The sequence below is a fragment of the Clinocottus analis genome, unplaced genomic scaffold (assembly GCF_023055335.1).
Source record: "Clinocottus analis isolate CAN_PGR_092001 unplaced genomic scaffold, fCliAna1.0.p SCAF_22, whole genome shotgun sequence".
NCBI classification, from domain to species: Eukaryota; Metazoa; Chordata; class Actinopteri; order Perciformes; family Cottidae; genus Clinocottus; species Clinocottus analis.
The window spans coordinates 1,785,067-1,798,852 of NW_027175954.1; the positions used below are offsets into that span (position 1 = coordinate 1,785,067).

The following is a 13,786-nucleotide window of genomic DNA, read 5'->3' on the forward strand; positions in this document are numbered from 1 at the left end:
GCCGCCGCCCGGTCACAGAAGAGAAAGACGAGGAAATCCGTAAGTCAATGAGGAATTTTAATTTGTGCTACACATTTTAACAAATCACAAAAACAGGAACATTTAAAAATACATATACTTCTCTATTTCCAGAATGTTTACGTATTGACAACAGCTGTTTTTACATATAGCAAAATATTTTTTCTTTTCTCCAAAAATCAGAAAAAATACCTTCTAAATAGCTTTGTCGTTTAGCAGATAGAGCAGCATACAATCATTACGCATCTTTTTTTTTGTTTTTATTTTTCTACTGTGCAACAACAATCACTGAAATCTTTCGCAAATTGGGCCTGATTGCCAGCTAAAAATGAGGCCCGTGCGAGGACATTCAGAAAAGCTAAAGGCAGAGTGAGAATGAAAGATTAGAGGAGGGAGAGGAGGAGGTGTGGTGGAGGAGAAAGTGCTGAAGAATATCTAATGAGGGCAGTGTCTGTGACAGGAATTGCTAAACGCTTAATGCCTCGGTAGAGACTGCAAAGAGAGAAACTGCTCGCTGAGGAGAGGTAGATTGGGAGAAAGGTTCTTGTTTTTATTTTTTAAGGGAAATTGAAAGCAAAAGAGTCCAGTAGAAAATGTCAGAAGTACCATACAGAAAAAGAAAACAAGACAAGAGCTGCTGTTGAAATCTGTGGTCATGTGTTGGTCCCGCCTCCTTCCCCTGATAAAACTGATGCAACATAACTGTCAACGTCGTAGTGTTGCCGATCATGTTCTGTTAAAGAAGCGCTGTGTTAAGTATCTAAAAAAGGTAAAGCTTTCTCTAAAAGGTTAAAATAAAAATGACAAAAATGTAGAAATAGTTAAGGCTTTAAGGATTATTACAATAATGCTTTTCTGTGCTAACACAAAACTGTACGTACAGGCTGTTCCATTTCTCCTTTCACCACTACTGAAAACAAATTAAAACAATCAGTTTGTCTACATTAGGTTAGCTCCACTTCAATCAACTCCAAATAGTTGCCTCTTATTTTTCCTGTCCTTGTTATACCCTTGTCTGCTGTCCAATCGCACAGATCATCTCCAATCTGAGGAGCTTCACTGACGAAGTGAAGCAAAAACTGCAAAGTCCTTGTTTGTCGTTCCTGGATTTCCTCCCGTCTATTTTTCCAAAAAAGCAAAAACTCCATTTCTTTCCGTTTGTGCTTTACAGAGAAGGCAAGAAGGATAGACACCTCACACTCCGGGCCTAATATAAATACCTTTCTTTTTTATATAAGTGAGACCTTTTCAGTAAAAGTGGCCTTATGAAGAGTACAATCATATTCTTAACAGTCTCCCACACCCCATCAGTGGTCTGCATACACAATATATCAAACTCTGATCGTCACAGTTTCTTCTATAAATACCGGCCATTTTCAAATCTCTGAACACGCATTCCCTGGTTTGAAAATCAGGCAATGGACTAAATAAGTGCAGGAGTTCTTTGGCCTGGGAGTGACAGTAACTGATGCATCTCATCCATCAGAGGAAAGGTTGTATCTGCGATATTATCCAACATTCACGTCGTAAAAAGTAGTGCTGAAATGATTGTAATATGCATAATGCTCTTATAAGCTTAATATCCTTACTTGTGTTGTCAGTGAGTAATGGATTACATTAAAAAGAATGTAAAGCTGAAAAAGTCCTGAAAGATTTACTTGCTTTGAATACAGAATGTATTTGAAAAGTTTTAATATATTTTTGACCAAAAAAAAAAAAAAAAATGTTCCTTACAATTGAATTCCCTTCTGTCGAGAGAGGCTGCCTGTACATTTTCATTTTATGTGTTTGGCCGTGGCGGCTGCAGTCATATCAAATGAATATAAAAAGGCAAAGCAGTTAGGGGACCGTGAGGGAGGCTGTCCATTGGGTACCTGGTGAGAGGCCCTGGGTTTTACTTCCTGGGGTCGTGGGTTTGTGACGTCATCGCAACGATGACGGGCTGCTGAGCGGGCGTGACTTGATGCTGAACGGACTCAGTCCCACCCTCGTCCTCCATCTTTGGCCGCTTGGCCTGCGGCTCGGCTAAAGTTTCTGCGCTGGGCTGTCGACTCACCAGCACGGGAGGGGAGCTGGAGGCCTGGGCAGCCAAGATCTGGAGAGGACTACTCATGCCTAAAAGAAAATAAAGTAGAGTAAGTGTCTGGATAACTTAATCCCCATCTTTTATTTGTGTTTACTTGATCTCAGTTTTACAGGTAAGTTCAATGCAATTACATTTTTTTTTTTGCCATACTATGACTTTTTTAATTACAGTATATATACTTCTACTTTGTCTTTATGTTGTGAAATACTACACTGACATTTTATGATGTGCATTTGTTAAAAAGTACATTATGACTTATTTTGACAATGTACTGTGATTTTTGTATGGCGTACTATTCCTTCTTTTTTTACATTTTGTGACTTTTTTCCCCACATACTTTCATCGTCTATACGATAACCTTTTCATAACTATTTTAACATACTTAATACATGTTTATGACTTCTTTTTTTTTAGACATTCTAGACTGTGACAAAGATTTTTTTATATTATACTTTGACTTACTGATGTTTTTCACCTTCAAATCAATTTATTTTGTATAGCCCAAAATAAAAACAAATTTATAATATTGTTTTCCGGCATCCTATACTATTACATTTTCCCCAACACCCATCTTTTTTAAGCGAAAACAGTCTATATTAATCATCCGAGCGGTCGATGTGAGGCGTCGATCGGTGAAAACAAATCTTACCGGATGCATTGGCGAGACTGGTTGCTGTGGCAACAGCAGTGGCGTGTTTGCCGTTCTGAGTAACAGGACGAACAGGAAGTTGATGTAAACCCAGGGCCAGGTTTCGCCCATCGCCGCCCTGCACTGCACTGTCCACAGTCTGGATCACTCGCTCTCTGTTCAGCTGGGCTTCTGACGGAAACACGAACGCACAATCAAAACACGGAAACACAAACACACAATCAAAACACGGAAAAAGCATCGTAAACAAAAGGCCTTTGTCTCCGAGCTCGACGAACACAATGTGTAGCTGTTGAATCGTCTCCTATGATAATGCCTCTCACGTTTATTTGCCTCTATAAATGCTGCTGTCGCGAAAAAACGTGATTATTAAAGTAAATATACAACTTCATTTCTACAAAACGGGTTAAATTCACCACCTCACAGTCTCCATAACGCGAGTACACACGTGTCAGAGTTGTAGATTACAACCGTTAAACTAAAAGTGGATGTTTCAGCCCCTGTTTTGGTCACAGCGGTTATAAATTAGACATTTGATCTGGTTTGGATTCAGTGCAGCGGTGACGCCTAATACATACTGAGCGAGCAGGTGACAGTAATACATTCAAAAGTGTCTCGGAGGTCTTCGGCATCATCAGATTCTCTGAAACTATTATAGTGTTACTGTAAAAATGTTTTCGCATCACACCCCTTTGCAACTGGAAGTCCCAGGGTGCAATCGCTGTTTGGACTGAGCAAAGATTTGCCCTCTTTAATAATAATAATGGACGTAAACGTAGCTGTGCACAGAGATTTTGGACTTTTAGTTACATACTGCTTCCCGTAAAGCTCTACGCTGCAGTTGTTTTTCATAAGAGAATGAGTTTGTGATTTCAGTTTGTACCAAAAAGTTACCCGTCTAAATACTGATGGCCTGGATGAGGCGTATTCAAACATTTAGGTCCATCCAGGACATTGCATTGTGTGAGGCAGAGAAACTGATCCAAAGAGTAACAGAATGAACACACTGGTGTCTTTTTTGTGTGCAAACTTAACTTTGAGAATGGCATCCTTAGTTTTTTCTGAGAGATAACCAGCTCGAGTCACTGACAACTAGTTGTTAATAGGTATTTGGCCATGCTCAAGCATACTAGTAGCATTCAAACACAAGAAAATATATGCTCATGCAATAAACTGGTCACATGGTCAGGTCCTCATTGATCTATAGTTTAATCTGGGCTGAGAAGCCCCGGCTTGGATCTATTATTAACAGTTCTTAAACAAATTGTCACAATTATGAAACAGACAGGCATCCGGTCAGTAAGTTTGCTAGTGTCCCTAAACGCAGACGAAAAACATACAATGACCTGAAACCTTTAAAAAAATTGACATTAAATTCATGAGCAATGTCTTCACACGACTGCAGAAAGCGGTCGTCAATCCCACAACAGCTTAAAATAGTTAAAAAGATGAACGTATTCAATGATTAGGGATCAATGCGTCACATGATGCACACGACTTCAAAGAGATTCCCGTGGCTGTACCTCTGAGCTCAGTGTTGCCCTCTGTTCCTCCAACAGAGGGAGCGCTGTACCCATTGGGAGGGTTGGAAGTCGGAGGGGCGCTGGTAACCACCCGCACCATGGTGATGGAGGACTGAGTGGGGCCCTGGAGCATGTGGATGGGCTGGATTTGGCCGCCGCCACTTGGAACGAAAGCAAAGGCTTTCCCCTGGCCTGAGGGCAGGACTATCGGGTGAGCGGGGGCAGCCATGATGACATGCTGACCACTGACTGGAGACCCTACGCAGAGACACACACACACACACATCATTTCACCTGTTCTAGATGTAAACGCCTTCACATGCGGGTCTTTTTTTGTTTGTTTGTTGTGAACGCTCACCTGGGGCACTCTGAGAATACCTATACTCGGGTACGGACGCCAGTTTGTGAGCCAGCTGCTCGTGGTGGTCGTGGGGGATAGGAGAGCCCTCCCTGCTCAGACATTCAGGAGTCTGCAGCCCGCTAGACGGAGGAGAAAGAAGTCCCTGGTGGGTTGGGGAGGCAGGAGCACTCCTGAGAAAAGACGGAAAAGGGACAAGAGAGACAGAAGCAAAAGGAGGAAGACCAAAGCAATCATTTAATACATCAAAAGACCTCTTTTAACATACAGAGCTCCCCGACCTTCTGCTGAATATGTAAACCTAGGAATTAAGACTTACTTTGTTCTATCCAATCAAATGATAGCAAGGAGCAGAGAGAAAGGAGAAGGGATTAACAGAAACAGAAGCGACTGAGCATGTGTCTGAGTGTGTGTCTGCCCCATGCAGCTGAAGGCCTCAGCGGACCAACTTACCTCGAAGAGAGAGGTCCGAATGGCGTCCTAAAGCAAGCCACCCCTCTCTGCCTTCTTTTCCTGAAGGCTTGCTCCACCAACTTGCTCTCAGAAGCAGAATCCACACGCCAAAAACTCCCTTTCCCGGGCTCATCCTGAGAACGGGCCACTTTGAGGAAGTAGCGATTGAGAGACAGGTTGTGTCTGATTGAGTTCTGCAGGGAGGCAAAAATAAAAGGGTTTTGTCAGCGTCACACAACTGTAAATTAGAGAGAATTTCTCACAGTTTCTCTATAATTATAATATGCGCGTTGCTTGACTTTCTTCTGTTACACTCATTGTCTGCTTGTTATTCACAGTACGTTCTGCTTGTAAGCCCTCTGGAGAATAGTGCAATGAACTTTACACTGAGCACAAACGTGCTCGGAGCTCGTGCTGCGGCGCCATAACAAAGAAAAGCTTAAACATGACTCATTTCAGGACACCTTTTTCTGAAATCACTGAAAGTTGCTGTAGCTACAGAACTGTTGGTAAGTCTTCGGATTTCACCGTACGGCAACTTTACTCAGGAAGTTGTCCGATAATGTGTTGCTGTGAAGTTTGGATTGTCATGGCCAACGATGGTGTACGCCGTTACCTGCTCAGTTTACGACAGAAAGAGCCTACCTGCCAGCCCTTATCTGCGGTGCGATAGTAGGGGTAGTGTTTTGTGATATGGGCGTAGATCCCGGAGAGAGTCAGCTGTTTGTCCGCGGCAGAAGAGATGGCCTGGACGATTAGCTGTGCGTAGGAATAAGGTGGCTTGGACTCATCCTAGACAAACCAGGCACAAGTATTAATATCCACAAAGTGTCAAGCCCATATTGTCACAAGAAACCCCCTTTCGAAAGCTAAGTTTGTATTCTGAATGACGTATTTAGGTAACTTCTTCTGATGTTACTGGGCCTTCACCTTGGGGCTGTCTCCACCGGCCGACTCCCCCCGCGGCTCGCTCCCCCCGCCTCTCTGCTCGACAATGCTTCGTCTCTGCTCGGAAACAGCCTTGGAGGCATATTCAGCTGCTAACTGGAGGTCAGAGGTCACGTTGCGTCCATAGCGATGATACCCCGATGATCCCGCCCCTCGTGGACTCGCCGGACAGGAGTTCGACACACTGGAGGAGAGAGAGAGCGGTCTGTCAACAGAGTCTCTCTAGAGAAGACCTTTGGATGGATACAAACAAGCATTTATGTCCACAAACATGGAAAAACAGAGGACAATGTAATAAAGAGATTAACGGATCCTTTTGTGACAACACACAATTCCTAAAATCCTTAATAAACAGTTGTGGAAGATGACCAAATGTTTATAAAATGAGGACAACACTGCACTCTGCAATAAAGAAAATAAAAACAGTGAGCATGTACACTATTTACTATTTTCAGTAAATCTTAATGGGATAAAAACAATAAATAGATAAATAAGAATCCACATAGAATGTCTGTTTTTCTTCTATTACATGTTAATTGTATTTAAACTTGAAAAATCAAGTGCCAATTCAAAATACCACAATTAAAGTGTATTTTGAATATTTCTTTTTTTTTCTTGATATGATGACAAATTGACAGACACACACACACACACACACACACACACACACACACACACACACACACACACACACACACACACACACACACACACACACACACACACACACACACACACAAGCTACATCTGGAAAAATGATAACGTCTCAGATTGTGGTCGTTCTTAACAGACAAAGTGTTAACACATCACACACACAGCAAATGAGCAAAATACTCAAAAGCATGTTAATTATTAACTCGGCGTTATCTGGTGCTGTTGAGACAAAACACAAGGGAAACCACACACAACTACAACACACACCTGCTTCTGTTAGTAAAGTAAACACTGGTTTCTCGGATAGTCAGTGTGCTTTGATTTGCCTTTGGCAACAGAGGGCCGAAGATACAGAGATAGAAACGCGCACACACACACACGCAGACACACACGCAGACACACACACACACGCAGACACACACGCAGACACACACACACACACACACACACACACACACACACACACACACACACAGAATATGTTTGTATTTCTTGGCTGGGAAAACTAGGCTGCAGGCTCTGTTTTGCAAGTCCATTTTTAATCTCAGCTTTGAGAAATGAATGAGGACGACAAGAAACTTCTAATGTTGCTCAAGTTCATCTTAAGTATTAAAATGAGATGTGAACGATTTGGAAAAAAACGCAAAATACAATTAGATGATTGACAATATTGAATTGAATGATTATTTTTCATCACTCATTTCATCCAAATGGCTAAATGTCTGCAGTCGGTGGACCATGACGTGTAGTCCAGGACATCTCTGCCACAAGAAGTAATACAAAATTGTATTTTTGACACAATATTTGCCTCCTACGATTTGAAAAATTGCAAGCATTTGACTCTGACAATGTTGATTAAATGTGCAGCCCTGTTTAAAACATGGATTGTGTCTGCGAATCTACATCTTTAAACTTCCTTAATAGTCATGTGTGCCCTCACGCTGGCCGGGGCAGAAGAATGTTATTGTATACAGTTCATTTCTGTTGCCAAACAGGAAATGTGACTCCTACCACCCCGTGAAGAGACACCATTGGCGTTTAAGTGGAGGCATGTGATTTTACTATACTCCTCGTCATGTTGCACGCACTGTATGTGGATACTGTTGAGGGAGGTGGAAAGAGGCCACAGCGGAAAGAGGCCACAGCCAAAGTGGTGGAGAGATGTCTGAGCAAGCGTCTTTACTCTGTGTGAGTGTGTTGTGTGTTGTGTGTTTGTCCACGTGTGAGAGAACAGGAGCCGAGGGCTGAGTGGGGGCTCTGAAAAGGAAACCGCGAATGGACGGAAAAATGGCCTACAGGCAAAACAATCTGCCCGATAGCCAATCACACGCCTCGAAGCTGCAGCCATTCCATATAAGGCAGGCGCCCACAAGCCGACATTGGTGGGGACGTGTGATGCAGAGAGCATTATGGGCCACCAGAGGGCGCCATCGGCAGCACCACGGTGGCCGGTAGCACATGCTGTATACATTTATAGAGCAGTGATTTTCAAACATGTGCCATCACGGCTTATTAAGAGCGCAGGTTTCAACCGTGACAGAAACACTGCAACAGCTGAGGGATACTCCTTCAACCAGAAAGGAGATTATCAGTGAAAATGAGCTGATAGTGTATGTGGTTGGGAAAAACATTGCAGGCCTTTCGGTCACAAATGGACATAAACAAATAACCAAAGCCTCACGTTTACAAGTGCTTACACATGAATAAACATGGACAGACCCAAGACGAAGCAAGAAAGTAAACCACTGGTGTACTGTGCTAGACCTAAAACACTTCATGTATAACCTATCATACCCACAGGCAAAAGACACAATTGAGTTATAAAACGCTGTTTTCTTAAATAGATTTTCAGTCAAGCAGTACAAATGGAATATACTGATGTTTGATTGATAGGGCAAATCTAAGCAGGATGATTTAATACGTATTATGCAATAAATAATTATTCTCATTGCACCTTAATCTGCTTAGTTATTTAGTACATTAATTGCTTGCTGATTTAGATTTCCCAATCCCAGGGTGAAGCCATCAAACCGTCAGTTTAATACTTCATAATGAAAGAGAAAATTCAGAAAATCCTCAAAATGAAGAAGGTGCAATCAGGGAGTGTTTCAAGATTATTTTTTTTTTTATAAAACTGCAATTTATCATTCATCTAAATAGTTGCCAATTAATTTTCTGTCAGGAGACTAATTCAATTATTGATTTATTGTAACAACTAATATCAATTTAAACTGAAGACTCAATCAAAAAATACATTAAAGCTTTGCACTGAGCTCAAACAGTCATCATAATGAACTGAAAAGTTAAAGAGAAACAGCTTCCAAATACTTTCAACAAAGAACAAAAATAAAACAGTGGTTGCTCCTGCCAAACCTGGTCTATATTTATTAAGTGTGTACACTTGATAACATGCTGTGTTTGCATTTATCCACGTAAACCTGTTGGGGTTCATACGATTGTGTGTTTCTGTGTGCTCCTCTTACCTGATGGTGCCTGTGGGCGAGGACAGCGGCGAGCCAAACGCCCTGATGTGCTCTTCATGCTGCTGCATCGTGGGAATGCTTATTTCGAGGGGGGACATGCGGGGCAGAAGTGGCAGAGGGGGACGAGAAGGCTGCTCCCTGTCTCTGTGCTCCTCCGGCTGCAGGAGTGACATGAACTGGATCTTGATGACTGTACTGGGAAAACGAAACACACACCTAGAGGGCAGGGCGGCGGGAGGGAAGGGTCGTGGAAGCCACAGGACAGAAGAAAAGACAAAGTTTGATTAGTGCATTCTCTCGCATACAATGCTGGACAGCTAAGCGTTTAACATATTGATTCTAAACTAAAGTGACTTTTCTGACGCTTTCAATTAAAATCACATGACTTGGCTCAGCAGATGGAGTTTGCCCAGTTGACAATGTGCACATGTGACAAATTCGTAATTTTCTTAGCACTTTACAGATTTATTGTCTTAAAACTCAAACTTCTTTGTCTTAATGTGCTTAAGAAAGAAATATAAATTTGAACATTTACAGTACAATGCCAATTGTTTCCAAAGTCAAGTATGAACTTCAAATCACGTTTTAATAAGTTTGAATTATACACAGTCGATCACAAATCTGCCATACGTGACAAGAAGCTTGTGTTATATTTAGAAATATGAAACCATGTCATTAAGCGATGACAATTTACCCTTAACTACTGAGTCTTGTTTTTAATATAAACAATGTCTTGAGCCAACCCCTTTTGTGGACAAAGAACTAGTCTGGTGTAGACTTGACACAACATCCGTTAACCAGCATTTCGCCTTCTATAAGCAGGTCTGGACAACTGCCTCAACAAAAGCAAGGATCAGTCAGGCCCAAGTTAGTTCAAGCCTAAACAAAGAAAACCTGAAAATAATTATATGTGTGAGGGATTGCGTGAATGTTTCACAGTGGAACCGTATAATAACTCATGTAAGTAGTTTTAATGTTTCCTAGCAGGTTCAGGCAGCAAGGTTGCATATTCACTGAATTTAAGTCTTTGTGCAACCATCGTATCTGCCCAAATATGATAATTTGTGTCTTTAAGCAATAAACTGAATCCCAACTAATTCTAGGGGTGCTGAGCTCAGGCTAAGACCTCCCTGCAGAGACGAACAAAGGGGAAAAAGTATCCACACAGGACTACAAACGATTTTGTAAGCAGTCTCAGACAGTTAAACCAGTCTGTGTGTTCCATCGTTTCTCTATAATTTGTCTTCTGTAAAATCGCAGCTGCTTAATCCAATACTGGACCCATGTACATTTTGCTCACAGCTGTCTCTGCCTCGAGCAGGCCCTGCTCAACAAGTGGCTGTCCATGCAAGAAGAGCTCTAGTGATAGAGGACAAAGACTTGTGGCAACTCTGAAGGAGCTTCAGGGTCCCACAGCTGAGAATGAAGAAAATGTGCAGGGAACAATTTTTGCTGAGTTCCTCCAACAGTCCCAGATGTAAAGAGAAAGCCACTGTTCAAAAAACTCACATGATATTTTGAACAGGGTTTGAGCTATAGAGCATGTGAGAGACAGAGTGGAAAGAGGTTCAAGAGTTTAAAAGGAGGTCTTTATGGATTTCAAAGCAAATCTATTAGTTGTATCCACACGGCTCTCAACATGGCGATGGTTACGACAGCGACGAGCAGCTAATGGAGCTAACAGAACGAAAAGTGCAAACAATGACAACAGGGCTGACAGAGCTAATGGTCTTAAACTTAGAAAGGGCGGGGGAATTAGATTATTAGTTATTATTATTAATTATCAGTGGTATACACCGTATGAGCCCAGTGCAGAGCGGTGGCCATGGCTAGCCAGTGGGAAACACAAACAGAGACGAAAATGCATTAGCATGCACTCAAGACAGCTACATAAACACAGCACAGAGAAGCTTGGAGCACACATGCGGAGGAAATGAGACATCATTCTCCGCTCAGGACTCCACTACTTGTTTAGTGCGATATAAATGTAGTGAATGTCATATAGAGAACCTTTAATTGGACCACAATTAAGCCTCTTTGTGATCATGCTGACCCCGAAACACATCATGTCCAATATTATAGTCAGATGTGTAAATGCTTAGCTACTAAAGGCTTGAGAAGGTAAGAGGAAAAAAAATTGCAACAAAATGCAAAAAACTGAGATGAGGTTGCAACTACAAGCAACTGTTTTGTAATGTGTTGTATTTTTTTTCTCCAAACAATCTGAAGACATTTGCTGATATTAAAGTATCTTTCTGCTCAGCAGTGTCCCAATTAATCCAAATGTGTTTCAAAGTTGTAAAATAATAATAATGTATAACTACAATAAATATACAATAATAACTAAAACAACTAATTAATCACCCTCTTTTAAATGTGAAGAGGGTTTAGACTGAACTCAACACAGTCCATTTATCTTTGTAATCCTGAGACAGGCACCAGGACCAGTGCAACACTTGTGGACATGGCTGTGTTGGATATGGCCTCGGTTTGAGTCTTGTGTTTACTCCATGTGCTCCAGCAATGAGGATGTCATTTTAGCCTGCATTTCCGGTACAATGCTAACCACGCCCCTAAACAGTCCCGACAGCCAATAAGAGAAGACCTTCACCCCCCCACCCCTACCCTTTCCGTGATTGACACACACACGCACGCACACACACACACACACACACACACACACACACACACACACACACACACACACACACACACACACACACACACACACACACACACAAAGTCAAAGCTTTCAGTTTGAGATTGTAATAAACAAACCAGTGAAGGGAAAATGTGTTGCCTGGACAGTGTTGCAACAACAGAAACAGTGAAACCATATTCAAACACCGGATACTTCCTGGATAACAAAAACAAAAGGCATTTCAAGTTTCAATACAAAAACAAACGCACCATTGCTCCCGAGGCTCGTGAACTGAGGCGTCGGGGGTGCGTTTGTTTACATAAAATGTTGACATGACGGCGAGAGGTCGGCGAGCAGCTTTACTTTGAGCCGACGTTGTCGTCCAAAAACTGAGAGACACGACTTTTACCTCCAGACGAGATGAACCAAATGTTCGGACATTTTAGAAAATCCAGGTCTGCCACAATATAACAACACTGGCGATGTGCAACACGTCACCTCACCATTTTCAACAATAGTTCACGAGTTTGTACATGCCGCGAGGCCAAATTAAGCTACGTTTGCTAACGGCTAAGACCAGCTAACTCGCGAGGTTAATTCCGTTGGGTCAAAGGTCACCTGGAGAGGCTCCCCCGACAGATGGCAATAATAATAATAATAATAAAACAGCTCAGGGGAACACATGTTAGCGTATTATGTTACAGCTTCCCTCTCCAAACCCAGGTTAAAGTTCACTTTAACCGACGCTAAACCCGATCAAACCAAATCAAACTGCTCTCATTGGGGTGTCATGGCAAACTTCGTGTCCCTGTCAGAATGTGTCTGTCAGTTTGGACGTTTTGATACGGAGAACGTTACAAACGTGGAAAGTAGCATGCGCAAACATTGTACAATGTTATGGATTTAGTTTTAAAATGTGATTCAGCCAACCGGCGTCCACAAAAAAAAGGGGGGGACGGGACTTTAAAGGGGATACAAAACACGTCATGACACCACCGGCTCCGGAGCGGTTTCACCAACAGGAGGTCAACCGTTTAAATTGAACATTAAAGTTTATGCAGCCACGCGCCGTGTGACCGCACTCAGCCCGTCGGTTAGCGGCCATGCTAACTGACTTGCAACTCACTCTCTGGGCAGCGACAGCGGCGGCGCGCCTCTCCGCTGGAACACCCCGTCAACGAACACGCCGTTCTTGCCCAAACACCGGAGGGAGAACCCGCTCGTCTCGTCGTAGGTGATCTGCAGGTGTCGCCTGGAGATGAAGCTCGAGTGGCCCATGTTGATGTCCACGGAGCCGTGGGACGAGTTCCGGCCTATGGTGACCGTCCTCTGGCGCATCACGAACTCAAAGTCCCGGCCCTCGAGTCTGGCCAGGGCCTGCGACGGAGGACACGCGAGGCGCATGGGGAAAATCCCTCCGTCGGCGCGGGCTTCCATCATCGAAGGACCCAAGAGGGAGAGCGAGGGCTGGTGATAGGAGTGCGAGGTCACCGCGACGCGCACGGGACTGCATGGTGCCGACTGCAAAGCAAGCAGGGCTCGAGCTCCGGTGTCTTCCCGGTAGTCTGCCATCTTCTTTCGGAGGGTCAACACACTCACACGCGCACACACACACACTCTCACACACACACACACACTTTACTTCTCGCACACACAAAGTTGCAACGTGAGAGTTTTCGGCCAGGGCACTTGCTCTCTCCGTGGCTCTCAGAACAACATGGAGTCCCAGTCGGTGCAAGAACGGGACTGGAGTCGCTGCTTGGAACGGGACTGGTGCTGCGTTCAGGGACCCTTGGAAAACCTCGAGAGTCAAACGGTGCAATGCTTCTGAGGAAACTGAAATAAATTCTTCAAATTGTTTATTGGATGCAATCCATAAATTATGTTTGCCAATTTCTAAGCCTTGGTATGAAGAAGATTATTTTGCACATAATTTTTTAAACACTGCAACTGTTGTCAAACAACCACGTAAG

At 43.0% G+C, this 13,786-nt stretch overlaps 1 protein-coding gene across 3 annotated transcripts; it reads right to left on the minus strand.

The window, feature by feature from the left end:
- Nucleotides 1-36: 36 nt before the first annotated feature.
- Nucleotides 37-13,539, minus strand: foxk1 (forkhead box K1). 3 transcript variants are annotated; one of them, XM_068588886.1, is made up of 9 exons: nt 12,940-13,539; nt 9,173-9,388; nt 6,018-6,219; nt 5,733-5,879; nt 5,088-5,281; nt 4,635-4,807; nt 4,277-4,534; nt 2,754-2,921; nt 37-2,133 (listed from the first exon to the last, which is right to left on the minus strand). In XM_068588886.1, exons 1-9 carry the CDS (start codon nt 13,383-13,385, stop codon nt 1,913-1,915), a joined length of 2,025 nt encoding a protein of 674 aa, XP_068444987.1. In that variant the 5' UTR covers nt 13,386-13,539; the 3' UTR covers nt 37-1,912. The 3 variants fall into 3 exon arrangements, with proteins under 3 accessions (XP_068444987.1, XP_068444986.1, XP_068444988.1); XM_068588885.1 differs by having other exon boundaries at nt 2,754-2,924; XM_068588887.1 differs by lacking the exon at nt 12,940-13,539 and adding an exon at nt 12,083-12,352 and having other exon boundaries at nt 2,754-2,924.
- Nucleotides 13,540-13,786: the final 247 nt, after the last annotated feature.

Excerpts from the sequence above, each read along its gene's own strand:
- foxk1 (XM_068588885.1), bottom strand. The coding sequence starts at position 13,385 with ATGGCAGACTACCGGGAAGACACCGGAGCTCGAGCCCTGCTTGCTTTG. Across the intron at positions 9,389-12,939 it reads CCGCTGTCGCTGCCCAGAGA|GTGTGTGTTTCGTTTTCCCA; the intron begins GTGAGTTGCAAG and ends CCTGCCCTCTAG. Across the intron at positions 4,808-5,087 it reads TTCGGACCTCTCTCTTCGAG|GAGTGCTCCTGCCTCCCCAA; the intron begins GTAAGTTGGTCC and ends GTCTTTTCTCAG.